We start from the raw sequence: 26,058 nt of genomic DNA, 5'->3' as shown, positions 1-26,058 counted from the left end.
AAACAGTTACTAAAACAGTTTTCCTAGGAAAACCCCCGCTGTTCAGTTACCGTTCATGATTTGATCTAACGGCGCCCCCCACCGTCAAAATGTGCACACAGCATCTATAATAAATGTTGTCAGAGATATTAGGCTACTGCACATGCTGGGTCAGAATATTTATTTATCGAAGGTACAAGACAATGCAGACCAGTTATGGTGCAGGAAGTGTTAAAATAACTTTTTGTGAATGAAAGTCTACTGTCTAAATGGTGCATTGCAAGTAAAAGTGCTGTAGCTACTAAAAGTAAAAAAGTAAAAGTAAATAAGTAGGCTTCAGAGCAGAAATATAGAAGACTACTATGTTCTACTACGAGGCTACTCACTCATATTTTATCTGGGCTTAGTGTCTTCACATATAAAAATCATAAACCAAACCAAATGTGTCATATTTATATGCTATAAAAAGTACAATATCGCTTTCTGAAATGTAGTAAAGTAGAAGTTTCATGTATCACTGAAGGAAAATAGCCTACTGTGCAAATAATGTCTGCCAAATCACAATACTCAAGTAACATTGTAGTCTTGACAAACGTAATGTTTAGTAGGCCTATATGGGTGTATCTCAGTCCCTTTATTAAATAATATGTTATAAATGCATGGATGCCAAACAAATAATGTGAAATTTGAATATAACAAATATATTTCTGTCATATGTGTAAACAGTTCATGTTCAGTATGCTTATGCACAGCAGTGACTAATATGTATCTTTTTTTAAATTTGTCTATTGCATATCACAAAATTCTAACTGTATAATTTTATCAAATTGCATTATATTTCAGTTTTTGTTTCAACATGGCTGTTTTCACAGGTCATACACTGATTATATTCTGACCAGCCTACTTTATTTGAGCATGAGCTTGGCAACTCATACATTACACATCTGAGGCGGCTGGAGGGACATGACCTGATGGATGGGATGGGAAGGAAAGAGTGAGAGCGATTTAGGACGTGAGTCACAGGTCTTGTCGGTGTGTCTTCGGGGCAGTTTCAGGTGTAAGTCTGAGCATGTCCCAACGTGACCATGGCGGATACAAATTATTGACTGGATACAACAACACAGAGCTTGGCAGCTGAGAAGTGGCTGCCTGGGACAGACTAAGGTGCAGATGGCTGACACTCATCCTGTGTGCGGATCTCACAGAACAAAAGACGGATATAGAGTAAAAACACTGTCTCCTACTTGGCACAAGTATAAAAAGGCAAGAAAAAATCTGAGAAATCCTAGGACACCTACCCAAAAATCAGTCCACCATGATGAACCTATAACACATGCCCCTGCTGTCCTCAAAAACATTTATGCTAAACCATGCCTGTAAAGCCGCTTTGCAGCAATGGTCGGGGCCAGGCAATTTTGAACAAATTTAGGCAAATCTGAGCGACAAATAGGAAGGCAACAAGAACATTGGCATTACAACATTCATTGTGTCTTAGCTGATGCTTGAACTCACAACCTCTGACACCAAGAACCAGCTCCATGTAGCTGGCTAGAGGAGAGCCATGGTGTGTTTCACATATTTCCACATGTTTTCATCAACATCAGCAAACCAGTCAGTGACTGCAGCAGAGTGGTCAAATACCATATAACGTACTGTATATGATGACAAACCATCATGGCAGAGACAGTTGCATGCTGCCCCGAACACATTTCTTCCTCAGTCGTTACTTTTTTCCCTATTTTTTGTATCATTTTGATTTTCAATATTTTTTTTCATATTTTATTTTATGTAATGTCAATATTTTGATAAGAAATTGTATAAACTTGGGGCGGTGTTTAGCTCAGTTGGTAGAGCACCTGCCCCATGTGTTGAGGCTATTACTGTCCTCACTGGCGGCCTGTGTCATCCCCCCCTCTCTGCCTCCCATTTCCTGTCTCTCTCTAAACTCTCCTGTCCATTAAAAGCGAAAAAGCAGCAGGGGGTGAACTAGAAAAGAGTTTACAAATTTTGGTGACTGTGGTGCATGTTGTGTGAAAGCAATGAAAAGTGATTCACAATTTGCTCCACATGGACTTGTGTTTTGCAGGCTGTGTTAAGAGTTTTGAAAATGTGACTTCAGTTTCGACCAATGCTTGTTAGCAATTGAAAAAAAAACTGTAAGCAAGCAATAGAAAGCCGTCTTTTTATGGGTTTTACACTTTTTTTTTTTTTAAGTAATGTGACAATGATTCTGTGTCCACTTTGGAATCACTTTGCCAATCAGAGCATTTACAGTAAGATCATTGTTTGCTGCCATGTCACTACTTCTGTGTCAGGTGCGTCTTGTGGATCAGTTTGCTGTTTTCAGGGAGTGAGTGGCTGCCTCTCCTCCAGAGCTCTGTCAACACAGGCAGAGGTCCATGCACTGTGTACTGGCCTTTGGTTTGCACAAGCCATAGCTTCCAACCAAACATGACGATCTGAAAGAAAGAGGTGAGGGATATAAAAAAAGTGCAAGGCCACATATTCAGCTTTAAAAGCACATATGAGGCAAATGTCCATGGTTTTTCTGCTAAAAATGTAAATGATAAGATGATACGAGACAGCAAAAGTTTTGATAAATACGTTTTATATTTATTTCCCACATTTGACATGACATAATACTAAAGAATGATTGGAATTTGTGATTTAAGACCAAATACAAGCTGATTTTATGAAGCTCTGAAAAACATTCTAATATTAATACTAAAACTACCATTTCTACGACTAGCCTATACTAATTATACATAATAATAATACAAACTACAAAAGTTTCAATATGAAGCCATTGCATTTGCAGTGTATATTATTTACCTGTACACATGCTTGTCCGACCAATGTCATTGATATTTTGAACGTTATCTCTGAAAACAACCACAGTGGTAAATGTGTAACACATTTACTTGGAAGAGGGGGAACTTGTTTGGATGTCTGTGTGTGTGTTTGCATAATGTTGCCGTCCTGTTTCACACAGCTGCTGCACACTGCCACAAAGGGCTTCTGGTGGACACTGTTATTATTGGACAATATTTAATTTTCCATTCAGTTTGTGTGTGTGTGGGTGGGTTGTTTGAAGCATGAGTGGGTCTACAAAATGAACTTTAGTGACACAGAGAGAGAAACGTGAGGCAGCAAAGAGGAGCAGTGTCTTTTAAAGAAATTCAGACCTACTCTAAACACACAGGTAGAATAGGTAGTCCTGCTTTTTACATTATATTATATTATATTATATCATATCATATTATATTATATTATATTATATTTTATTATATTATATTATATTATATTATATTATATTATATTATATTATATTATATTATATTATATTATATTATATTTTATTATATTATATTATATTATATTATCTTATATTATATTATATTATATTATATTATATTATATTATATTAACAATTACTTCTTTCTGATATTGTACTTGATAGTGTACTTTAATTTACTATAATTTAGAGTTTCGAATACTTTTTCCTCTATAGGCTATATTTGAGGAATCACATTAAGTAAAATACTTCAACAAAAAACAATACAAAAAAAAACAAAAACAAAAACCCTTCATGGCCCAAACCATTTCTCAGATTTAACACATGCACTCTTTTCTGTCTGTCTCCCATGTGTAGGAAAGTTACAACTTTCACTTTTCTTTTCCTGCACGTGTCTTCCGTCTCTAACTGTTCTCACGTCTGTTTATTCTAAATAATAAACTGAGGCAGCAGGGAGAGTTGTCGTGGTGTGGGGAGGGGTTGCTGTTTGCTGCCCTGTTATCATCAGCCAGGAGAGGGGAAAGGGGAGGGAGGGGAGGCGAGAGGAGGGGTTACGAGCTCAGTCCCGCGGAACATCCTGCAAACACATCTGAGACTCGGAACAAAACTCTGCACAGTTGAGTCGCTCGCTGCGAGCCCCGGCGCACACCGCCTCCGCTCCGACGGATGGCTCGTTGTTTGATCTGCGCTCAGAGCCCCGACTCCGCGGTCAGAAGTCGTCCCGTTGTTGTTGTTGAATAGTTGACCGACTCTGCAGGTCGTTGCCCCCCGCTGGACCTATGTGTTTATGTCTGGACGCACGGCGGTGGGACATCCGGAATGGGGAATCCGTAGGAGGGGACGAGGTTCGCTGGTGTGCCGCTGGTAGATAGAGCGCGAGCGCACCGACGCGTTGCGCGCACACGACCTACGCACGAGATGGACTTGAAGAGGACTAAGTTTGGGAGGTAAATTTATTTAGACTGGGGAGTTTGTCCGCTATAACATCTGGCTCCATGTTCTGCATGTTTGACAGACCCATTGGCATCCATGCGCAGTGACGCGCGGGCACAGACAACCAGGAGGATGTTATAGATTAGTTTGTGACTGTGTGTTTGTGTTTGTGTGTCTGTGTGAGAGAGAGGGGGAGAGAGTCCATTTGTGTTCCTGCTCTCGCGGCCAAAGACTGAAAATACATGATGAACGATTTAATTTTCAGTGGTAGGCCTGGGCTACTATCAGAATCACTTTATTTTATCCACCTCCCTCTACCAGTCTTTGTGATACCCAGACTCCGTGTGGAGTTGTTCCCTTGAAACATATTCACACATGAATGAATAAATTAGGCTACATGAAATGACCTCACAATGAAAAAGTACATCCACTATTTGTGGTAAAGTGGGAAATAAGCAACCAAACAGGATTGCTGTTCGGGTGTGTTGTTTACCATGTGTTGCAGCTGGATGAATCATCAGTACCTATTCTTTCCATAATGCATAAACAGCTAAAAATGCCATCAGTAAGTAATGATAGTTGAGACAAGTGAAAGTACTCTAAGTCTACAGGTATCTGGAATCTGGATATATAATAAAAAGCACATTGACTTATTGATGAAGTAACCTAAACCTGTTAGCTGCATGAATGATCTTTTAAATTAAATCAAATCTTTTGTCAAAAAGAAAAAAGAAAAGTGTTTGCAAATAGTCAACAATGAGCTGCTAAAATTAAAGAGCAAGAAGACAGTTAGCTTCAGTGAACGTAACAGATTTAAACATCGAAAACAGTTCGCTGAAAGCCACTATTGTGAAGAAAAACCAAAAACTTAAATTAATGAGCAGATAAAAGATAGAATTGTTGCATTTCCTGTCCCTCTACAGCTACCCTATTAATTAAAGGCAAAAAAGCCCAAGAATATACTTAAAAAAACAAAACAAAACAAACTATAGGCTATGGCAGCTTTTATATAATACATTTTTTTTTTTTTTTAAAGGTTGTGTCCATTCAAAAAGACAATATTTGGGACATGATGGGTGGTGTCAATAGAGGGAGGTGCTTGTTTGAGAAGGTGATTTGGTTAGTCAGCAGAGGTTGGGAGCCACGGACAATGACAATTAATCACACAGAATTTTTCCCTAGAGCGTTCATCAGTCAGTTCGCATGTGTGTGTGTCATGCGCTGTTTGTGTGTGTGTGGGTGGGAGATGATGATAATCGTGAGAACCAGAGTTGCAGTCCCAGGGGAGATGAACTTGATCTTTGCTGGAAAAGGAATAGTCCTGCAGTTACAAAGTGTATGTAAACACACACACACACACACACACAGACACACACACACACACACACACACACGGACACACGGACACACACGGACACACGGACACACACACACACACACCTACAGTGTACTATCCTACCATGATCCAAAGTTTCTGATCCTCTTAGATGCAACCGATCCTATTAATGTGTGGAATGTGCTGTAATGGGCTTTAATCACTAAGCGTACTTTATGACGTGAAAACTTTGGTTCCCCCATATGCAGTACACTCACACACACACATACACACACAGGGACACGTGAACCATATGATAAACAAGTGTGTGAAAAGAAAGAATCTGAGTACCAGAGAGAAAGAAAAGAGAGAGAATAGAAAGCTGACAACAATGACCTCTCTGATCAGACCCTGTGAATCCCTATCCCTTGATTTCAGCTCATTATACACACACACACACACACACACACACACACACACACACACGGTTCTGTCATAACTGATTAGAGGCCACCAAAGTGCCACATTCAGGTTCATTGATAGCTCCACAATACCAGAAAAAATACCTTCCCCTTGTTCTGCACTTGGCACAGACAGCAGAGCTACGGGGGGAAAAGAAGAGAGAATGGCAGCCGTACAGTGACGTAATGTTATCTCACTAAATGTTTTCTTCTGGGGATTATAAAATCCACAGTTTCTCTAATTTCTCTGTGGCCTGAACCCACAGTGAAAGATTGTACTCCTCTCTCAGTCATGCAGACATTCAAGGTGACCATGATTTCAATAACAGAGGGATAGGAAGGCCAGAAAAGTTTATTTTGTAAAAGCAGACTAGAACAAATTATCAAATGATTTTAAATATTATGAACAATAAGGCACAGAGAAAAATGAAATGGATAGAAAATATGTGAGAGAGGTGTTTTTATGCGTTTATGCAGTTCTGATGTCCTGCACGACCAACCTGAGCCACAACAGGAAAACACACCGACATTCCTGTTATGTGGGCTGTGATGGTGAGTGCACACACACATGCACACACACATGCACACACACACACACACACACACACACACACACACACACACACACACACACACACACACACACACACACACACACACACACACACACACACACACACACACACACACACACACACACACACACACACACACACACAGGTTGACAGCTCCTTAATGTCAGTATTAGTAGCTATAGTATTAGTAGTGTAGTGTGTAGTGTGACTCTTGAACTTAAAGCAGAAGTAAGTGATCCGGTCGTTTTGGCTAATGCTGCGTTCCAGGCAGGCTTTTAAAATCGTAAATTACAGCTTCAAGTCACAACTTACGACTTTGTAGCGTTCCAGGCAACCCACTCGTGTTTTTCCGACCTGTTTTACCGGTGAAAGTCACTATAACGGCCACTCGTAACTTCCGACCGGTGAACTCGTACCAGATCGAACTGGTACCACTTCACGGTCGGAAAAATACGAGTTTCCTTGAACGCACCATAACAGTCCTCGTCCCTACGTCGCCACATTCACGGCGTCCCTTGGCTGCACACACAGCCCTGCATGCCGTTCTCTCTCCTCATTGGATAAAAACTGTAGGATACGATAAATGTTTTCTCCTCGGCTCAGAGCAGAGCAGAGGGACTGACAGACCCGTGTTTCAGTCCAAACACTCTATGTAAGTGATTGCTGTCGGAAGATATAACTATTTAAGACTTATATTAACACAAATATATCACTCACTTCTGCTTTAAGGTCATGGGTTTGATTCCCATGTTGACAGAGATGATCACACCCCAGCAGCACTCACCAGTGTTACACTCTCAAAATTTCTGCGAGGATATTTTCTAGTTTTCCAGTTAAAACTTAATATGTCTTATATACAGTATTGCTGTTAACTATATCAAACCATTTCTTTGATTCAACAAATGAATGCTGCGTATGGATCAACTTATGTGGGATGTGTCAAAACTGGATCACCAACTTGGCGAAGCTGGTATTTGCATCAGACTTCAGAGGTCTCAAATTCATTTGGTTTCAGTTGTCATCTGGTTTTTGTAATTTGATTAAATGTAAATTTGTGAAGGAATTCACGCTACTAATGCAAAATATCATTCCATTGCACTATGGTCCTAATCTGTAGAGACCTTTGTTGTTATAGTTTACATTCGTTCTCCTAAGCTGCGTATTTCTAAATCATGTTGTGTATACAGTAGCCCTGAGGCCACGTGTTATTCCAACAGCGGAGTGCTGTTTGTTCTCTGCTTACAGTAGCTGTCATTCCTTTGACTTGTTGAGCAACTTGTTGGATGTTTCACCAAAGACGTATTTCCCCTGTGAACATTTTGCCTCCAGCCTCTGTTAGACGAGCTGGAGAAAATAATGCAGCCCTGCAATAGTTCCTCAGAGAAGCAAAATAAGGAGGATATAGATTACAGTATACTGACCCATGCAAGTTTGCAGGAGAATAAGAAGAGGAGAAAAACATCCCAGAGTCCCAAGTCCAGGTGAGGAAGAGTTTGTGGAGAGGAATTTGCAGCTTCCTGGCAGAGGAGACAGAACAATAACTCTGGTGTCTAAGTTTTAGTACCTGTTTCTTCAAAGCTGCAAGGTGCACTTTAAAGAAACACATTTAGCAAAACTATTTGTCATGGGAAGTTTAGCATTTCAAAAACAGATAGTTGCACTTTGTTTGAATGTGGAGAGGAAGTGTTAGGCTTCTTTCTCACAAGATAATATTTACCGCAGATACTCAGACAACATTTCAACCTCTAGACAAAAACAAAACAACACAGTGCAGCCATTTGGAATGAGTGATGTTATACCAGATGTCTGGTCATTACATTTAGTTATCAACATTTTTCAATAGGGTTTACTTTTTCATAATTATCCCCACAGTTTGGCCACATATCAACATTACAGTTAGTGTCTTCTCTGAAGTCCAGCATTTATGTACCCAGATGTTCAGACATGCAACATTCATTGCATCCAAGAGAGAGGTCTATCAGGCTTTTCCTCACCTGGCTCATAAAGGTCATCACAGAGTGAAATGAAGGTACTCAGTGCTGTTAAATAATGGTTTACACTGGACCATCATAGGACCATATGATGCTGCCGCTCCTCTGGCCCAGGACATTCACCACTGCTCTGTTTCCAATCACAGTTCTTCCTCGGCAGCCGAGTGGAAACCAGCCTCGTCCTCGGCGGTGAATCTGTGGAGTGTTCACTTCATGGCTCACTAAAACAAAGCTGCAAAGTTATATTAGAGTTATATATGAATCAGTTATGCCATCACAGTAATTCATGCATGTGGTTCTATGTGTGCAGAGTTTGGCTTTGCTGAAAACTACCCTATGTTGTGAGAACTTCACACGGTCACAGTTCCTCATGAAGAAGACAGTTACATTGACTCCATCCTGATTTAATGAGTTCACTAGCAACAGCTGCAGTGTTTACGTTTTAAACATTTCCTATAGTGTTTTGTTGTCTGCCAACAACTCGACTGATTTGTCCATATCAATGACTGCAGATTCCTCCTGTATTACCTGTATTACAAATGCAAAAGCAACTACACAAAAATGATCAATTTACAGAATTTTTTGAAATAGTTAATTCAGACACATTCTTGTGGAAAACACATCTCGCAGTTGGCCAGTTGGTGCGCCTGGGTCCTTCAACACAATGAAAGGTGATCCACTGTTTACTTCACACTGCTGTTGTGCACTCAGAGCAAACTCCGAGTTGAGAACTGTGTGGTAATAATTGTACAGAACGATCACTTGTTTTTTTTTTGGTAAACTAGTGTTTGATAAACTTTAACTGGATTGTGTCACGTTGCTGTAGTTCAACCTGGAGGGGCAGCTGCGTTACCTTCCTCTGTCTTCTTCTTCTTCCGCTTCACTTTCTCCTGATCTCTCTGCTCTCTTGCCTGTGCAGAATTAATAGAGCGTTGCTACTGAAAACAGCAGGGATGTGTGTGTGTGTGTATGTGTGTGTGTGTGTGTGTGTGTGTGTGTTTGTGTGTGTGATGATGAGGCCAAATGAGTAAACAAATAACACAGCTGACTTACAAAGACACACCTGTGGCCCTGCACGACGAGCTACATTCAAATGTAGCGTGTTTATGTGAGTGTGTGTGTGTGAGTGTGTGTTCATCTGGACGTATAAAATGTGGTTTCGTAACATCTCCAGATGTGTTTTTTCCTGTAAGCTGGGATTGAGAGATTTACTGCTGATTAAATAGCCTGCACAACACACTCACACACACACACACACATGCACACATCGCACACACATATACGCACATGCACACACATACATAGCAACCGTCTCACAATATATGGCAACGTGAGAAATGATGCAAATGTAGTTAATGGTTAGTGGTCTGAGGTATCCTGTTGTTGTACAGACAAGTGACATCACTGGTGACCATAGTAACGCAGACAGTTGCCACAGTAACGATGAGGCAAACTAAAATTCAGACAACGTGATGTGGATTAGAGACCTGTAAATCCCCCAAGAATGACCATCACACACACACACACACACACACACACACACACACACACACACACACACACACACACACACACACACACACACACACACACACACACACACACACACACACACACACACACACACACACACACACACACACACACACACACACACACACACACACAGAGTTCAGTAGCTACACAGTAACTTATTAACTCAACTAAATACCTGAACTTTCTTTCTTTCTTTCTTTCTTTCTTTCTTTCTTTCTTTCTTTCTTTCTTTCTTTCTTTCTTTCTTTCTTTCTTTCTTTCTTTCTTTCTTTCTTTCTTTCTTTCCTCTCGCAGGTTCATGAATTGCAGGGTGCCAGCCAGTAGGAGATACCAGCCCACTGAATATGAACATGCAGCAAACTGTGCCACACACGGGGTGAGTCAAACCACGACACACAGACAGGAACATACCACACACACACCTTAGTAAAAGTAATTGCTGGTTTACTCTGTAGTTTCCCAGAGTCTCTGTAATGAGTTTGTTCGTTACAGTAAGAGAAACCTCTGAAAAGATGGCGGGGATTGTGAGGAATGATGAGGCAGAACGGGGAGGATTTTTGGCTCTGTGATGGAGACAGTGGGTGATAATCTGTGATTCAGCCTGTAGCTTTCTCTAATCTGCTGTAATCCCAAAGTGCGTCCGCCTCTGAGAGAACAAGACAGAGAGTGAATAAAGCAGACAAGAGGGAAATAGAGGCACAACATGCCATAATGACTGCAAAAGTCTCAAACGGGGCAGGGTTTTCTATAGTCAGTTTTGTTTATCATATATTCCCATTCATTCTCTCACTGCTATACGCTGCCTGCTTGAGTGTTATTTTGCAGGACAACGTGCAGAATCAGTCCAACGATCGTTTTGCCACTACAGTCACTCAAGCATTGATTGAAATATGAAACTCCTCTAGCAGCAGGTTGGAAACAGGGAACGAGCAAGTCTGGCTCTGTTCAGAGATAATAAAATCCTCATGGCAGTGACCTGCACTATTTCTGGAGGTATGTCGGTTGTCAAGAACATACTGGAGAACATGGTTGAAGAGTCAATCTTCTCATCTAATTTATGAAAGTGAATGAATACATCACATACATTGTCCAGCTGCTACTTGGATGTACATTGCTCCTGTAATTGATGTAGGCTATTCTAGGAAAAGGGAATAAAGAAACAAATGCTTGGTCTCCATGATGCAAACAGAGGAAACAATGAAGGAATGTAGATTCTCAAGTGGAGTAATCGTTAACCTGAAGTACAGTGTCAACAATATTACATAAAGGATGTGGTGGTTAAACCATTAAATGATCAGGAAAAGTGTTAGAAAATGTAAAATGCTGTGTGTACTGTAAAGAACAGTGAGGTGAATCTCCGGTCGTGTGTTTCTCTGATCTCCTCTAGTTGTGGATCCTTCCTAGTCTGGTGGGCGGGTCGGTGCTCTACTTCTTGTCAGTGGACCAATGGCATCGTGTTGCTGCCTGGCTCTATGGGAGTGGTCTCACAGGCCTGTTCATCACCTCAACACTCTTCCACACCGCTGCATGGAAAATCAGCCACCTCCGGTTCGTGCCTGTGTGTGTGTGTATGTGTGCGTGTGTAGCTTTAAACGCTTGTAGGGATTTAACAGATGTGCATGGGTGTCCTTATGTGTAGACTTTTACTTCACACTCAGACATACAGTGTGCTAATTATGACAGAGCCAGAAGGCCAAAGACCAAACAACAGATGTGGTGTGGTGATGAAAATATTTCACATCATCTTCGTTTCACACCCTCTGAAAACAGGTCACTCTTATATGGAGAGTCAAACACAGTTCCATTACTAGTCCAGTAATTTTAAGCCAAAAAAGGGGTCAACGTTGAACAAATTGCAACAGAAGCAAACTCAACTGATTTTGTATCCCCAACTCATTCCAATTTTCATGCTGGTACCACCACAGCACCTTTATACATGTGCCGTCAAAACGGTGGAATTCATGCAAATTTGCTCATGTTAACAAAGAATTTCAAAAAACTTGTAATACATTTTTTTGTTTGTCTTAATGTAAGTAATCAACTCAGTAATTTTCATGGAGATATCTAAAGGTTAACAATTTTACCCTATACACGTGAGAAAAATAATTAATAGGCGTATGAATGGGATATATTTGGGTCTTTTTCGAAACTTTCCCCTAATGGGATTCTTCGGGGCTTTTTCCCCCTCACTCAGGACATGTTGAGGATACAAAATCAGTTGAGTTTGCTTCTGTTGCAATTTGTTCAACCTTTTTTCATAAAATGACTGGACTATAGAGCTAACTCTTCATCTCTGCATCCTATCTGTAGTAAAGTAAGTTATTTTTACAGTGAGTTCACACTTGGGCCCATGTACATGATCCAGCTCCTAACCTTTCCTTGCTGTTACTACAATAACTTTGGATAATTTTTAAACCGTCTCTGAGGAACTGGAAAATCCAGACTGACCTTCCAGGCATTAACAATCAAATCAAGGTGAATTGGTTGTCCTTATAACAACAGAGCTCAGGATTTGTACAACACAGCTCTTATAGTTAAGTATAAATCTAGGTGTGATTGACTTGTATGTCACAAGGAAAGAAATTATTCTTCTAGCTCCTCCTCCAGCTTTTGCACACACTTGACAGACACAACAAACACAGTTTTACACATGCTGAAGCACATGTTGAAGCACATGGTCAGGGGCATTAGGTTTGAATGTGTGAATGTGAGTCTGTGTGGATTTGAACAAGCAGATTTCCCGTCCAAAAGCCTCAGTGCTCTGTAAAGACTCTTAAGTGGTTTAAGTCCCTAACTGGGAATATTTTCAACGTCTGGGCAATTAATATTTTGGATGATGAACAATTGTTTTTTTTGTTGTTGTTTTTTACCACCAATTTAAATAAAGTTGATCATGTCTAGAAATGATCTGCTGTGTGTCTTTATAGGAAGCTGGAGCAGCGTTTCCACATGTGTGACAGAATGGTCATCTACTTCTTCATCGCTGCCTCCTACTCTCCCTGGTGGGTCGAACGATTTCAGCCGACAAATTAATTAGACACACTGACTGATGGGCAACAATCCTGGTGATGGTTAATAAGATCATAGTTAACAATGATGTGCGTGTGGTGTGTTTCCCCAGGTTGATGCTCAGGGAGCTGGGGCCCTGGGCGTGCCACATGCGCTGGCTGATCTGGGTCATGGCTTGTATAGGATCTGTGTACGTCTTCTTTTTCCACGAGAGGTAACACAGTCTCCCGCCTCTGTCTCCCAGCCTGCTCTGTGTCCTGGGTTAACACAATTAACCTGAAACCAAACCCTAACCGTCCTCAAGTGTTTACAGGAAGCGCTGTGCTGCTGTTTGAAGCAGAAACAATGACATAGAGAACTGGAGGTATTATCTTTTCATGTCTCAGTTTTCTACCTGCAGGTACAAGCTGGTAGAGTTGGTGGGATATGTGGCCATGGGGGCTGTTCCTGCTTTGGTCATCCTGTCCATGGTGAGAACTAATCACAAACTACGATCACAATCACAGACATCACACGCTGCAACAAGCTTCCTGCTCCTGGGCAGAAACCAGACCAGAAGTTTTGTTTATTTCAGCCCATTACCTAAAGAGTCAAAGTGATAGATGGGGTTATTTAACATGGGGCTGTGCGAGGTGCTTATCTATAGTTGGTGTGTTACCTGCAGAGGACAAGTGTGCTCCCGGTTTGGAGAAGCAGACAGGAAGGCAGGAAGCAGGAAGAGGAGACAGAGCACAGCTGAAAAATGTGTTTTAGCCATTTAAAAAAAGACAATGTGCCAATATCAGACAAGGTGTGCACTATCTTTTGAATATGTTCACAGCCTAATCTTGCTGTGTAAGAGCCCTTGTAGTGTATTACCAGGCACAAGCACACCTACAGCACAGACTGTGTTACTCCACAAATCAGTTGTTTGAGTCAGGAAGGGCATCAGAATCGACCAATCAGAACAATGCTGCAGATCAACTGAACAGTCGCATTATGGCTACTAGTATCAGTAACACTTTCAATTTGGCACAAACGTTCACATGATTTAGGTAGGAACTGATAAGGTTTTGGTTGTTTAAAGGTCAAAGGTCAAAGGTCAAGGTCAAGGTCATTGTGGCCACAGAACATTTGTTTTTAACCTTTTACACAAATGGTTGATATCTTATGGAAATTTAGAAACCACAGGGCTGTAATTGTTTATTTTCTGTTCAGGAGCTTGAAATTAATTCAGTTACAATGTTTAATATTGGATGTGATCTATCTGAGCTGTGTCCTCCTTCCTTTACCAACTCTTTTACAGGTGGAGCGTGCAGGTGTGCGTGAACTGGCTGTGGGAGGTGTCTTCTACGTCGTGGGCGTGGTCTTCTTTAAGAGCGATGGACTGGTCCCATTCGCTCACGCCATCTGGCACCTGTTCGTCGCTGCTGGAGCAGGTATTCATTATTACGCCATCTGGAGGTACCTGTACTTACCTGCTCAGCTGCTGCAGACGGCCAGGTGACCAGGCGGAGATCACACCACGCCAACGTACATGACCAAGAAAAGTGTATTTAAATCATGAGCTCAGTTTTTGGAAACAGCTAACCTGATGACTGAGTATACACCCAGACAGATGATGTGACTGATGAGGTGGTGGGACCAAAACCCCTTTACTGTCTGTTAATAAGCCAAACATGTGATGACTGATAATAAGGTATGATGACACTACACTGCAGGCTGAGTAGATGCAGAAATATGATTCTCATTCTGTTGCGGAAAACCAGTTATTATCACAAAGACATCCTTATTGTTCTGGTTATGCTGCTTGCACACGGATGCCAGTCTTTAGAGAAAAACAAAAAGGAGAAATGTATGAATCTAAATGTATGTCTGTCACCTATAGGTGTTTGTGCAGGTACACATAAATGTGCCAGAAAGTTTTAATGGCCATCAAAAGAATAGTTTGGCATTTTGGGAAATATATGAATATGTTTTCCACTCTTTTGACTGTGTGCTCAATAAGAAGCTACAGCTAGCGGCCAGTTAGCTTTGCTTAGCAGAAAACCTGTAAACCGTGAGAACACAGCTGGCCTGGTTCTGTCCATAGGTAACAAAAATCAAGCTGCAGCTTTAAAGTTATTTAGTTGTAGCTCATTTGTTTAATCTGTGCAAAAGCTGAGGTATGAAAATCACACATTGTGGTTTTAAATGAGGACCAGTGATGCCCTGGAACCTCGTCAGGTGATGGAGACTCTTAACGCTTTACAAGAACACATGAGTGTTTTTCCCTAAATGTCAAACTGACAACTTATTGTCTGTGACAACACCTCCTCCCTTATCCTAAACTTGTAAACTCCAACCTTGCTATAATCCAACCACAAGTGATGTGCCAAAACTTACCAGAAAAACATTCCTTTACAGCGGTGCTAAACCCAGTTTAGATAGTTGAACTCGGTGTCATAATAGAACTGACTTTATTTGACTTTTATTCCGTTTTTGTTACTATATCTTCAAGATGAAAATGTAGGAGTGGAAAACTTAGGTGAAGCAAGTGTTACAGTTCTGGGCCAGTACATTTCTTCTTCCTCTGAGAACATTATAACTGTAAATTCTCACTGTGCAGCATCTTTGCATCAAAGGCTGATTTAGACTTTTATTATAGAATCTGTTGACTGACTAAATAGCCCCAATTTAATGTTAATTTAACTCGAATAGTTTGACCATGTCTAGTCAAAAATAACGGGCTTAGTTGTGATTTGTATTTATCATGAATCACAAGATTCTCTTGCGTTACCGTAAAGTGACTGTTACTGAATGTAACACTGATGACTGATGCATTCTGGGTCAAAGGTTAATTCACAGGGCGTACTTTAGCTTGGTTGGTAGAGCAACTAACCCATGTGCAGAGGCTATAGTCCTCGCCGCAGCTGGCCCCGTATCGAATCCCGACTCGGGTGGCCCTTTGCTGCATGTCATTCCCCCTCTCTCTGCCTCCCCTTTCCTGTCTCTCTCTACTACTACACTATCGATTAAAGACAAAAAGCCCAAAAAGTTAAATTCACACAGAACATGGAGCCTGTCTGCACTGATTGTCTTGATTAGAGGACCGTGATTGCCAATTGTTTTAAGTGATGCACTCTTATCCTGAAGCACTTTTTTATACTAACAGCAGTGACAATTTCAGTAGAATTTCCTGTATATGACAGAAATGACACACCCGAATTGAATACATGCTGATTATATATGCAAATTTCCATTTTTATTTTCATAGCTTTGATTTTTATACTTAATCAAACATTTCATAGGTCAAACTTTCAGGTCTTTCCTAATCTTCAGTAAAGAAACAAATTCTGTTTTAACAGAGCACTTACTCAGGAAGTGAGGATTTCTTTGTTTGTTTGTTTTTTAAATCAGATGATCTATTTTGTAAAAAAAAAAATGTCTGTAAAATCACTGTAATAAAGAAGAAACACTATCTTACACAGAGAGGATCTGTGTATTTTGTGGCTGTCAAATATGCTCAACGACGTTATATCATTTATTTACAAAAATAATGTGCAAAATCAAAAGTGGTTCGTGAAGATGTTCATTTTACAGGGCTTTTTTTAACACTGATATATGTTGAAGTGACAGAGCAAGATGATTATGTACAGTGTCCATGTGTGTGTGTCACTGTGAGTGTGTGAGGCTGGTAAGCGTTCGCAGTTGCAGCGGCATGGCCAAGTTGGTGTCTCTGTGCCACTGTGGTGTAGTGACGTGTGGGGGCGGAGTCAGGACACTCTGAGCCACGCCGGGGGTCTTCAGCAACGACCACAACTCCTCCCCTCGCGTTACTATGGTAGCAAGATCCTCCTCGTCTGAACACCAGGGTACCGACCCCCCTCTTGCTACCGTTCGTAGCTTGGAGAGGAACAGAGACACCCTGCAGCAGACAAAAACACAAATTCACTACCTTACACATGTCTGTGAGGATGACAGAAGAAATGAAAACCCAAATGTGTTTTCCTGCCAGTCACCTGGGGATGAGGTCATGTGACCGTGACGCCAGCTTAGCCAGAGCGCTCATTAGCGTGGTGACGACTCTCGGCGCTGGGCAGGACGCACCGGGTGGTGGGGCGGATGACGTTATCTCAAACAGCACCGCCTCTAACGCCTCGAAACAGGAAGTGATGAGCCTCACGGAGCAGCGAGAGTCACATGACACAGACAGGTACTCTCCCAGCACCCACACCTGAGAGCCGAGGGAAATATTATTTAGACTTCAGGTTTAGTGGGATGTTTTAACAATATTTCATAGGGGTGTTCATAGGCCAAACAATCGATTCACATAAGAATCGCAATTCTCATTTAAAACGATTCCCAAATGTCCCAAAATCGATTTAAAAAAATAAAAAAATGTAACAAATCTGCTGGCTGTCGGCCTCCATTTCCTTAGAATTTAAAAGGCAGCATGTTTAACTGCACTTAAAATTTTGTTACTTAAGCAATATGTGATATGGCTTTTATGCAACAGTTTCAACAATTCCATCTAAGCATGGATAAAATGTTTAAAACTCAATAAATGTGAGAAAGACACTTTAGTCATTCTGTCTTGCAAAGCAGACTGGAGTAGATCATGAGGATCCTTTGCACACCGATAGACTGAAGCAGAAATCATTATGAATCAAATCGTTTTGAATCAGAAATCGATTTTGAATCGAATCGTAGCCCCAAAAATCAGAATCGAATCTAATCATGAGATAGTAAAAGATTCCCACCCCTAATATTTCAACCCTGCAAAAGTTCAAGACGGATGAGGCAGGATCCAAAGTACGTGATGGCAAAAACACACACAGAGTTTCATTACCCAGTGTGTGTAGATTTCTTCTTTGCTGTAGACATTGGCTGTAGTTCCAACAAACTCCAGCAGCTCGTGAGACTGGTCCACTACCAGAGACGGCTGGAGCTTGCACAGCCTGAGCAGGTGGCAGCTGAACACCCTGAAGAAACAGATACAGAAAGAGGGACGGAGTGAGAGAAGAGACAGTGAAGGACCTTCAAGGTGGCCAACAGCTTCACAGTGTGTATGAAGCTGTACCTGTGTATCTCTTTGATGTATGTGGGGATGTTGAGGAGGAGGCTGCTTCTCTCCAGCATCACCAGAATCAAATGGGCTAAAAGCTTCTCATTGGCTACCTGCACACAACACAACACACACACATACACGATACAGTTTTTAAAAACTGAAACTAAACATCCAGAGTTTTCATGTGAAGTAGCTGCTGGACGATTTTTAATCTCTTCACCGTAACGACTGTGTTGAAAAAGATGTGCAACATCACAGGGACGGTCTGGGCGCACTGAACAACTCTCGGCCAATCGGCTGCCTCAGCCAGCAGCTCATGGAGCGTGCTCAGTCTGTCGATCGTGTCACCTGTGGAGCGAGAAAGCATAGTCATTTCACTTGCTGCATTTTCCAAAATAAAAGTCAGAAATGACCAGTGGAACAGTCTTAACAAGAAACTGTGCCAACAAGTTAACCACAGTGAAAATCACAAATATATAATATAATATAATATAATATAATATAATATAATATAATATAATATTCACAGTGGAATAAACAGACAGGTTGTTTCCGTGTTTTCTTTCTTTATGACGAGTGAACCAGCTGCAGCAGAAGTTTAACATACAGACAAGAGACCAGTGCTGCTCTTTTTACATTTAGATTCAACTTGAAGTAGTTCACCTCAACTCTCAGCAAGAAAGCGAGAGAGCCCACTGAAGCTTTAAGGTGTGTAACTGTGCCTGTACCTGATCCTGCTTCTGCTCGGAGCAGGTAGAGGAAAAGTCCTCTGAAGGGAGCGCTTCGAAAGGCATCCAGCGACAGGAGGCCCCGCCCACCTGGTTCAGAGATGGGCAAGCATACTGACCTGCGACACAGAATGAGATGTTGGTAAAAGATGTAAACACACTAGGGCTGGGACGATATGCTTTTCTCCCAATTCGATTCTTCTACGATTTCTTGGATGCCGATTCGATTTATATTGCGATTCTACGATATTGCAGATTTTCTCGATTTTTAGTCTGCATTTTTAACACCAGTGAAACAGTTGAATGATTATGATTGTCTACAGACTATTACAGGAACCATATTTCCCCCCAAAAAATCAGTTTTTAAGATTAATTCAGCAGCAATATGTTTCTTTCTCTTTTCAAAAGCCTGGACTGCATAAAAGAGGAAAAATAAAAGAGTAAAGAAAAAACAGGCTTCTGAAACCTTTCTGACAAAATGAGATATAGACTGAGGTAAACTGCTACATTTTAACATTTATCTGCACACAAATACTGTAGGAGCCTATAAATTAACATACTCCATTATAAAGTGAACGTAAACCCTTTTCAAAACCTGGACTCTGTATGTAAAAAAGGCGAACAAATGCACACAGTTTTTGAGATTCTAGCTCTCGTGTGTGTGTGTGTGTGTGTGTGTGTGTGTGTGTGCACCTGAGCTGCAGGACCAGTGTGGCGGTCAGACAGGGCAGGTCCAGCAGCGTGTGCAGCAGCTCCACTGCAGTTTCAGCTGTCACCAGAGAGGGCAGCAGGTCCACAAAGTCATCCACCACCGCTGGGCTGTCCCACGCTAAGAACTGCAGACACAGAGCGAGCGTCAGCAGGAAACTCACACATATGGATTCTGACAGGTTCAAAATATCTTTTCACTGAGTATAGAAAAGTCTGTTTTTGACCTTCAGCAGGTTTGGGAAGGAGTGGGTGTACTGTGGGACCCGGAGCTGCAGGCTCTCCAGGTTCAGTCGTAGGAAGCGAAGAAGCTCATGAGCCAGGAACGGGTCGTTGAAAAGTTCGGCAGGGAACCGGCCAAACACCAGCTTCCACACACCGTCACAGTCCACTGCTGCCATCTCGCCTACACGGGTTCACACACACGTTTAGCCATTTTAAAACTGAAACCAATCAAGTATGCACATGCACAGGTAAATGTTGATGCACGCACACACCGTGGTTGAGGTAGAATTGTGCAATGGGCAGCAGGACCCTGGCGAACGTCAGGTCTGAGCTGAGCCGGCCAAAGAGCGCCTTAACACACGGGAAAGTTCGGTAGACCAGCGAGGCGTCCTCTACACACACACAGTCCAGGATACACACCGCCTCCACCAGACACTGGGAGAGGAAATGGGATAAAAACACAATAAGGAAACTGGTCTAAAATGTGGTTTAAAAAGTGGGTGAGCCTCTGAAACAACCTTCCCTCAAGCAGTTTCATCTGTTTCTTTAATTTTTTACTGAATATTTGTGGCTAGTGATTTTCCAGATTTGTGTTTGGCTGTTCTGTGTGTGGGTGTGGTGTGAAACAGTAAAAGCAGGAGGAAACAGCAACATTTCTCCTCAATTTAAAAAGCAAACCACTGTGTTCTTGACTCAAAACACCATTTTTTAACAACTTTATGTATAATTTAAAACAAAAATCCAGATATTCACCGTTATCTGCAGGAAGTAAGAATAAAACGTGGTGCAGATAATCACTGGATAAGTTCTAAGAAAGTAAAGATGAGCTTGTTTTAGTAACAAGTGCTTTGTGTTATACACATTCAGTGGAGACTAGGAGGACACTGAAGGTTGTTGGAACCAGACACTGAACCAACATCTACATGATGCTCCTTTGTGTGTGATTGTACTGTGTGCATGTCTGACACACAGGCTCACCGCTTTCTGCAGCTCTGTGTCTGTCCTTTTGTGTGCCTCTGAGACAAAGACAAGAACACACATAGAAAATATTGTCACTTACACAGTATAATATAATCTGCAGTAAGTAAAGAACACACTAATCACATCACATATAAATTATTGATTTAAAATCTGCATAAACACCTACATATGACTTTTCCTTTTCCCGTCTAATAATCAAACACTCACTGCGATCACACTGTTCGATGAGGCGTAGGCAGTACTGGAAAGACTTCTCCCTTAGACGCTCCTTTGGAGGCAGCAGTCGGCTGGAGGAGGACGTTGCCGAAACCATGGAAACCACTGAGCCATCCACCTCCGACCGGTCATCTATGACACGAGGGGTCAAGATTGAGAAATCACGATTCAAAAACCTCTTCAAAGAAATGATGGCTTATGATAACCACAGCCCACATGAACAGGGATGAGTAGACTGCTTAGGTTTTCATGGAAAACTTAATTACTGGATGTATTGATTAACAGAAAGTAACAGTGAACTACTGCTGCAGTGTTGATGAGGAGAAACTTTTTTTTGTTAGAGTTAGCTATTAAAGTATTGATTATAAAGTATTGTGCTTTGGGGAAAAAAAACTTTCAGGAGTTGTTGGCAACCAGTCACACTGTGTATAACTCTGTTGCGACGTCATAAAGAGTGGCTCCTTGCTCTGATTTCTCAGATGTACGTGCACTGGGACACATGCATAAGGTTGCAAATTCGTCCCAGTGGTTTCACACTTTTAACAGGTGCTAGACCTAGACCTAGAAATGCAGAGGAGGACTGATAAGAAGTTAAAATGCAGGTTTTGTATTTTAATAAAAGGACCGTGAAGGATTTTACAAGGAAAAACCAAACATTTAACAGGTTTGTTTGGATTCACACAATCTACTCAACAATCCCATTAAAACTTTAGGTAAAAATTTGTTTACAGTTTCGTCACAGGGCAGAGGGCACCTTTAAATTAAAGCTTAAAAATTAATCCACTGTTGAAATTTAGATGCGTGATTGTCAGAGGGGTTTAATATTGAACCGATTAAATGGAAATAAAAACAGTTTTATTTATAACATAGACTAGAAATATTTTGAAGCTGTCCATTACATCACTGCAACCCAAACCTGAGAGAGTGTGGAGGAAAAAAACAACCATATTATGAGCCACTTCAGAAATGAGTAAAATTCACACATTGAGATTGATTACACACAGTGTATGGAATTATTTGATCATATTGGATCTGAAGATCAGAAACATCCAATCAAGGAAACGCACACGTTAGGAAAAGAATCTTGCTCTCTATATGTCTCATTGACACCACATGCAACATGTAGTATGTTTAGTATAGTAGCTTCCTATTCTGATAGAGGCTGTTGTCAGAGAAACCACAGTGATACACTCATGTTTACAGAAGTTATCAGAAGATTGAGGGTCAGACAAAAAGCACAGACACCAGTGTAGTGTAGTTAGGAAGTCGAGATGACAAGATTTTTGGTTAGAGATTATTTGTTAACCATGATCATATCAGGTGTTGCAAGTTGACCTGCGCAGCCCACCGAGGTAATCAGAAGATGTAAGAGTTAAGGCTTGCACAGTCATGCAGGGAAGGTCCACGAACTGACGTATCTTACCATTAGAAAAGGAGTGGGAGTGTGAGAGGGAGAGGCTGAGCTGCAGCCTGTTTGCTGGAGGTGATGAAAACACAGGTCAGGTGAACTAAACATGACGCACACAGCCCTCACAACTGATTCTTTTGAGGCTGATGCTCTGCAATCTGCAACCTATGACATAATGAGCTTCCCTTGCATGTGAAGGCAAAAGGTTGTGGTTGGCATCAGAGTCATACCAGTTTCAGCTGTGATGCTGCCGCTGGAAACAGAGTGGTAGGTGAGAAGCCAGTGGCGCAACATGGAAAAGGAGTAAACATTCATCCACTGGTCCTCGGTGAAGCCTTGACCTACACACAGCACGGTGAAGAAATCCCCAGACACCGTCCCATCCAGCTCTGCTATCGGCACCGGCTGATAGAAAAACACAAAGAAGGACACAGCATGCTGTTAGATTTAGACTATTCCAACTGTGGCCCCCCGGGCTCAGGAATACTCTCCCCCAGACTTAAGAGCCTCTGTCTCTGCAGACATCTTCAAGGTGCAGCTAAAAACGTACCTGTTTCGGCTTGCATTTGAATAGCAAGATATCTTATATGTGATCATATGTATGGTGTTTTGTTTTGTTTTGTTTTGTTTTGTTTTGTTCTGCTGCCTTGTTATCCTGTGTCTTTTGTGTTGTTTGTGACTCTGTGCTGTGAAAAGTGCTACAGAAATAAAGAATTATTATCATTATCATTTATATTGTAGCTCACTTACCTGACGGGACCTGGGTCCTGTGAAGAAGCCTCCTGAGGATGCCCCGCCTCCCTGCGTGATGCTCGCATAACGCAGCCAATCGACAAGCCTTTTACTCAGGAGGGTCAGCTGATCTGTGGGAGGTCAGGCAGAGAGGAGGAGGAGGAGGAGGAGCGGTGTGAAAGTGTCTCTATTGCATGCACAGGGCTTTACAAAGGGAAAAACTACACAATCGCTCAACGACTGGTTTAAATTTGCTGGAATCTTTGGCTGATTTGTTTGTTACCTTCGGTGAGGCACTCTGGGCTGTGTGCGAGGACGCTGTTGAGGATTGGCAGAGTGTGTGTGAGAGACTGAGCCGGCGGTTCTGACTGACGGCTCTCCAGGCTGCGAAGGAGCTCCGTGCATAAAGATGACAGATCAGCCCTGGATCCAGCCTGCAGGGGTCAAAGTGTGCAATAAATGGTGTTACGGTTTAGATGTTAACATTTAATTTAATGTATTTATTTGTACTGAAACTGATGAAGCCAGGATTTTCAATGAATGGCCACCCTATTGTCAAAAAGTCAACTGAGCCTCTTGCGATGTTACACATGGCTCCAAATAAATGTATTAGTCTGAGCAGGACACCTGTGAGAGCAGCAGGGCAGCAGCGTGACTGTTGAGTTGGCTTATGTTCTCTTGGTTGTAGTTCACTTCCTGACCAGGGAGGGGCAGTGTCTCTCTGAGCACAGCTGAGCTCAGCACCTGAAGCTGCTCCACCGGTGAGGAGAGGAGCGATACAAGCCTCTTCTGCAGCTCTGCGGGTAACCTTTGATCAGAGACAGAGGATGTACAGAGGCACAAAGGTTAAACACTGAAGCTCAGACTGGATGTCAAACAGTTTGGAGCAGGAAAAAGACAAAGGTAATTCACTTCTTTGAAATCTCTGCTGCTTATTAAAGCTGGGGTTTCTGTTTACTATGTCCTAACAAATTGGGAGGACAGAGTAATAGGGGACAGAGTAGGTCCGGCCCCTCAACCAATCAGGAACCCCCAGACCAGAATAGATTTGATTGTTCAAAGATAGCTGGAGGCTTTTCAGGCTGCTGCATACAGAGACATAGAGAAACACATAGACCTTTCCTTACTGATAGCTGAATGGGGAAACACAACTTTCATTAAAAAAAGTTAATATTTTGTTTTTAAAACAAATCCTGCCTACCCCAGCTTTACAGTTAGTGTGAAACTGAGAGGAGGCTGCACAGCGTGGTGCAGACAACACAACCCAGATGAAAAGATTATCGACTGAGTAGCTGAAGGACCGTTGCTCTTTGTGCAAACACTGACAAGTCAGACAGAGATAGATTATGATCTGAGATGAGCAGATTAAACATGATGAGTGTGACTGGACAGTGGCTCATTCATGTAAATGAGGAGGCGCAGCCCTGGCCGCAGCTCTTACGTCCTGGTGTACTTGGTGGCGAAGAGGATGAGGTGGAGCCTCTGCAGGCAGTCGATGGTCTCATGGCCAAACTCCTTCCCCTGGAGCAGCTTCACCAACCTGCTGTAAAACTTCTGCAGCTCAGACTCCTGGATCTCCCTGCACGAAGGACACACACAACAACACACTCCAGCTGCTGCTTTTGTCTATTGTTGACACATTTGACACCTAAACCACTGTCACTACAGCAACAGAGCCCATATTCTGACCATTCACGAATATGAAAACAAACATAATATATTGCAATTTTGCCAGTTTCAGCCCCACAAAAGCAAAGTTAGCTTCACTTCCTGCTGGGTGTGCTAAAACTAAAACATTTATGGTAAATAATACACTGATAAGAAAACATACAACACGTGTATTGGAGTCAATTATTTATCGTCCCCCCCCCCCCCCCCCACCTGTGATGAAACACAGGTAAATGTTTGAAGCTAACACCGTTAGCTCTGCCAGGCTAGCAGGTGTTAGCCTCGTTAGCTCGACAACACAAGTGTAAACAAACAGAAGAGAAGAGCTGAAGAGGAGGGAAAACGATCCAGTTCTCCGTTCCCTTACCTGGCTTGTTTAATCAAACTCTCTGAACCGTGAGAGTACATGGTGAAGGCGACAGTGGGACATTAGTCCGCTGCACCTGTCACTGCTGCAGCGGAAGGTAAACAGTCCGGCCGCTCATCGGGTCCTGACTGCAATCACATGACAGGACTTTAGTTCCGCTTCTTCCTCCGGCTCGAGTCTGTTCTTCTGCTTCTTGATCTTGATCTTGCAGCCTGGACGCAGCGTTGGTGTATCGCTGCCCCCTCTGTCCGGACCACACCACTACCAGATCAGGCATACTGTAGGTCTGGGACTTTTCTACACTGAGTGTAGTCAAGAAATTGGCTCTATGCACAGCTCCACTACTTCCTGAATTTACGGCAGCTCCTTTATTTCCTGTCTTACATTATTGGACAAACTGATTAATCCAGGTGTGTCTGAGTAGGGGTCAGACACACCTGGATTAATCAGTTTGTCCAATAATGTAATTATCAAACTAATAATTCCACTACTTTAGGAAGTAGTGGAGCTGTGCATAGAGCCCATTGGAGTAATAGAAATAATTCTTCCTTTGCACAAAATTAATTGTACATTGTAGAATAAAATGTCTGACATGTGGTCTTATATGAAATTAACACTGTGTCCATCTGTGTTTCTGTAAACTGGCATGATATTAATTATAAAGCCACATCACACTTGGCTTTGGCTTTAATAGCCTATGGGCTCTATGCACAGCTCCACAACTTCCTGAATTTAAGGCAGGTCTTTTATTTCCTGTCTTACATTATTGGACAAACTGATTAATCCAGGTGTGTCTGACCATTGTGACTACTCAGACACACTTGGATTAGTTTGCCCAATAATGTAAGACAGGAAATAAAAGACCTGCCTTAAATTCAGGAAGTAGTGGTGCTATGCATAGA

The 26,058-nt window shown here is 41.9% G+C and overlaps 2 protein-coding genes across 4 annotated transcripts; one reads left to right on the top strand and one right to left on the bottom strand.

Moving 5' to 3' along the window:
- Positions 1-3,834: 3,834 nt before the first annotated feature.
- On the top strand, positions 3,835-16,538 carry mmd2a (monocyte to macrophage differentiation-associated 2a). 2 transcript variants are annotated; one of them, XM_083977539.1, is made up of 7 exons: positions 3,835-4,221; positions 10,380-10,461; positions 11,473-11,633; positions 13,013-13,087; positions 13,207-13,308; positions 13,495-13,564; positions 14,380-16,538. In XM_083977539.1, exons 1-7 carry the CDS (start codon positions 4,193-4,195, stop codon positions 14,578-14,580), a joined length of 720 nt encoding a protein of 239 aa, XP_083833665.1. In that variant the 5' UTR covers positions 3,835-4,192; the 3' UTR covers positions 14,581-16,538. The 2 variants fall into 2 exon arrangements, with proteins under 2 accessions (XP_083833665.1, XP_083833666.1); XM_083977540.1 differs by lacking the exon at positions 3,835-4,221 and adding an exon at positions 5,108-5,543.
- A 132-nt stretch (positions 16,539-16,670) lies between these two features.
- Positions 16,671-25,283, bottom strand: ap5z1 (adaptor related protein complex 5 subunit zeta 1). Of its 2 annotated transcripts, XM_083977537.1 has the most exons (18): positions 25,157-25,283; positions 24,563-24,700; positions 23,749-23,929; positions 23,405-23,555; positions 23,140-23,252; positions 22,620-22,794; positions 22,405-22,458; positions 20,973-21,113; positions 20,763-20,800; positions 20,057-20,219; positions 19,787-19,965; positions 19,545-19,687; positions 18,852-18,970; positions 18,344-18,471; positions 18,136-18,233; positions 17,905-18,037; positions 17,075-17,289; positions 16,671-16,980 (listed from the first exon to the last, which is right to left on the bottom strand). In XM_083977537.1, the coding sequence occupies exons 1-18, from the start codon at positions 25,195-25,197 to the stop codon at positions 16,728-16,730; spliced, it is 2,463 nt and encodes an 820-aa protein (XP_083833663.1). In that variant the 5' UTR covers positions 25,198-25,283; the 3' UTR covers positions 16,671-16,727. The 2 variants fall into 2 exon arrangements, with proteins under 2 accessions (XP_083833663.1, XP_083833664.1); XM_083977538.1 differs by lacking the exon at positions 22,405-22,458.
- Positions 25,284-26,058: the final 775 nt, after the last annotated feature.

This window comes from Trachurus trachurus, assembly GCF_905171665.1.
Source record: "Trachurus trachurus genome assembly, chromosome: 8".
Classification (NCBI taxonomy): domain Eukaryota; kingdom Metazoa; phylum Chordata; class Actinopteri; order Carangiformes; family Carangidae; genus Trachurus; species Trachurus trachurus.
The sequence above is the reverse complement of the archived record's forward strand: the minus strand, read 5'-3'. Positions and strand labels throughout refer to the sequence as shown.

Excerpts from the sequence above, each read along its gene's own strand:
- ap5z1 (XM_083977537.1), bottom strand. The coding sequence starts at position 25,197 with ATGTACTCTCACGGTTCAGAGAGTTTGATTAAACAAGCCAG. Across the intron at positions 23,253-23,404 it reads CCCAGAGTGCCTCACCGAAG|ATCAGCTGACCCTCCTGAGT; the intron begins GTAACAAACAAA and ends GACCTCCCACAG. Across the intron at positions 18,038-18,135 it reads TACATCAAAGAGATACACAG|GGTGTTCAGCTGCCACCTGC; the intron begins GTACAGCTTCAT and ends CTGTTTCTTCAG.
- mmd2a (XM_083977539.1), top strand. The coding sequence starts at position 4,193 with ATGGACTTGAAGAGGACTAAGTTTGGGAG. Across the intron at positions 13,309-13,494 it reads GTCTTCTTTTTCCACGAGAG|GTACAAGCTGGTAGAGTTGG; the intron begins GTAACACAGTCT and ends TTCTACCTGCAG. Across the intron at positions 13,565-14,379 it reads CTTTGGTCATCCTGTCCATG|GTGGAGCGTGCAGGTGTGCG; the intron begins GTGAGAACTAAT and ends ACTCTTTTACAG.